Raw genomic sequence first — 1,304 nt, 5'->3', positions numbered from 1 at the left:
AATAGAAAAACAAAGTTAATCACAAGCATCACCTTTCCTGATGTCCATGGGCCTCTTTCTCTCGCGGCTTCGACTGCGTCTGCGCCTTTCCCTTGACCTCGATCGTGACCTGCAAAAAGCGTAATGGGTTAGAGAAAGGTTGGCAAAGACCCGCAGAGACCCAACAAACGACAGTAAATATTTATCCAAGAACAAGAGTCCAAAGTTATGCCGCAGAACAACTGTGAGTAAGGATAACAATCGGTAAACACCTGTCAAACAACAGCTGCTAGGAGAGACCTGACATTAACCCAATGGCGACGGGTCATGGCTATCGCCGTCGTAACAATACGAACGATGTGCGGCGTGTGGCTGTCCGCAGCGGCGCCGCGCCAAAACGCCCCGAGGCAATGATTCGGCTTGATGGACCGGTATCACGCGCTCGGAATCGGCGCGCTGCCGCCGTTCGCCAGAGCGTAGAGTTTTTTTTAATTTGCTATACCCGGCGCCATTGGGTTAAAGACCTGGGTAATGAATAACCCTCATATAGAACAGATGTTTTAAAGACTGATTTTCAACAACTTTATATAAACCCTTTGAGCACTTTTATCATTATTACAATAATTTTATTTATTTATTTATTTATTATTACTCTTTGTGTGTGGGGGGGTGATGAATACGTAGTGTTTTAAAGTAACCACGCATATAGAATTAACATGCCTCTAGTTACAAAACATTAGGGCCCTTCTTAACAACCAAACAAACAAATTAAATAAATAAAAATTATGGAATGGTGCCCACAAACTCAATCAATGGCACATGAAAACTGGTGACATGCCAGGCTCCGTACAATAGAGGAGACAGAAAATTAAAATCCTAGGCTGTTAGAACCCTGCCAGAGGCTGCGTACCAGCTACTCTGGAGGACAGGGAACAGACTGAGAATCTTTAAAATCATATGTTTTTAGTTACTTATCAGGGATCAGTATTACGGCTATATCATTAGTAACCTCAAACTAACTCATGGACCTCTTGGTCATGATCTGTGAATAAATTAAGACCAATTCGTTATCAAATAATTTTTCACCAAAATCACCTCATTTAGAGCAGCTGCTAAAAACAGTTAATGTCTTTAATATTTTCTAATATGTTCTGATAACCCCTTGATGACGGGTGAAGAAAACTAAAGCTAAAACTAAAACTAAAAACTGAAACTACGCTCTGGAGATCAATGGCAACTCGCCGACTTTGAGCGCGGGAGTTCGGTACATCAAGCCGAATCACCAGCTCGTAGTGCTTTGGCACGCTGCCACGCATAAAGTTGCA

General features: G+C 42.4%; 1 protein-coding gene across 1 annotated transcript in view; it reads right to left on the bottom strand.

Moving 5' to 3' along the window:
* The window catches only part of LOC125047766 (pre-mRNA-splicing factor CWC22 homolog), a 20,036-nt gene continuing 18,732 nt past the window's right edge, over positions 1-1,304 (bottom strand). The window contains exon 8 of the mRNA XM_047646202.1: positions 1-109. Within this exon, the coding sequence (XP_047502158.1) occupies positions 16-109 (94 nt within the window). The 3' untranslated portion in view covers positions 1-15. The remainder of the gene's footprint in view (positions 110-1,304) is intronic.

Source organism: Penaeus chinensis, chromosome 42, assembly GCF_019202785.1.
Source record: "Penaeus chinensis breed Huanghai No. 1 chromosome 42, ASM1920278v2, whole genome shotgun sequence".
NCBI lineage: Eukaryota > Metazoa > Arthropoda > Malacostraca > Decapoda > Penaeidae > Penaeus > Penaeus chinensis.
The sequence above is the reverse complement of the archived record's forward strand: the minus strand, read 5'-3'. Positions and strand labels throughout refer to the sequence as shown.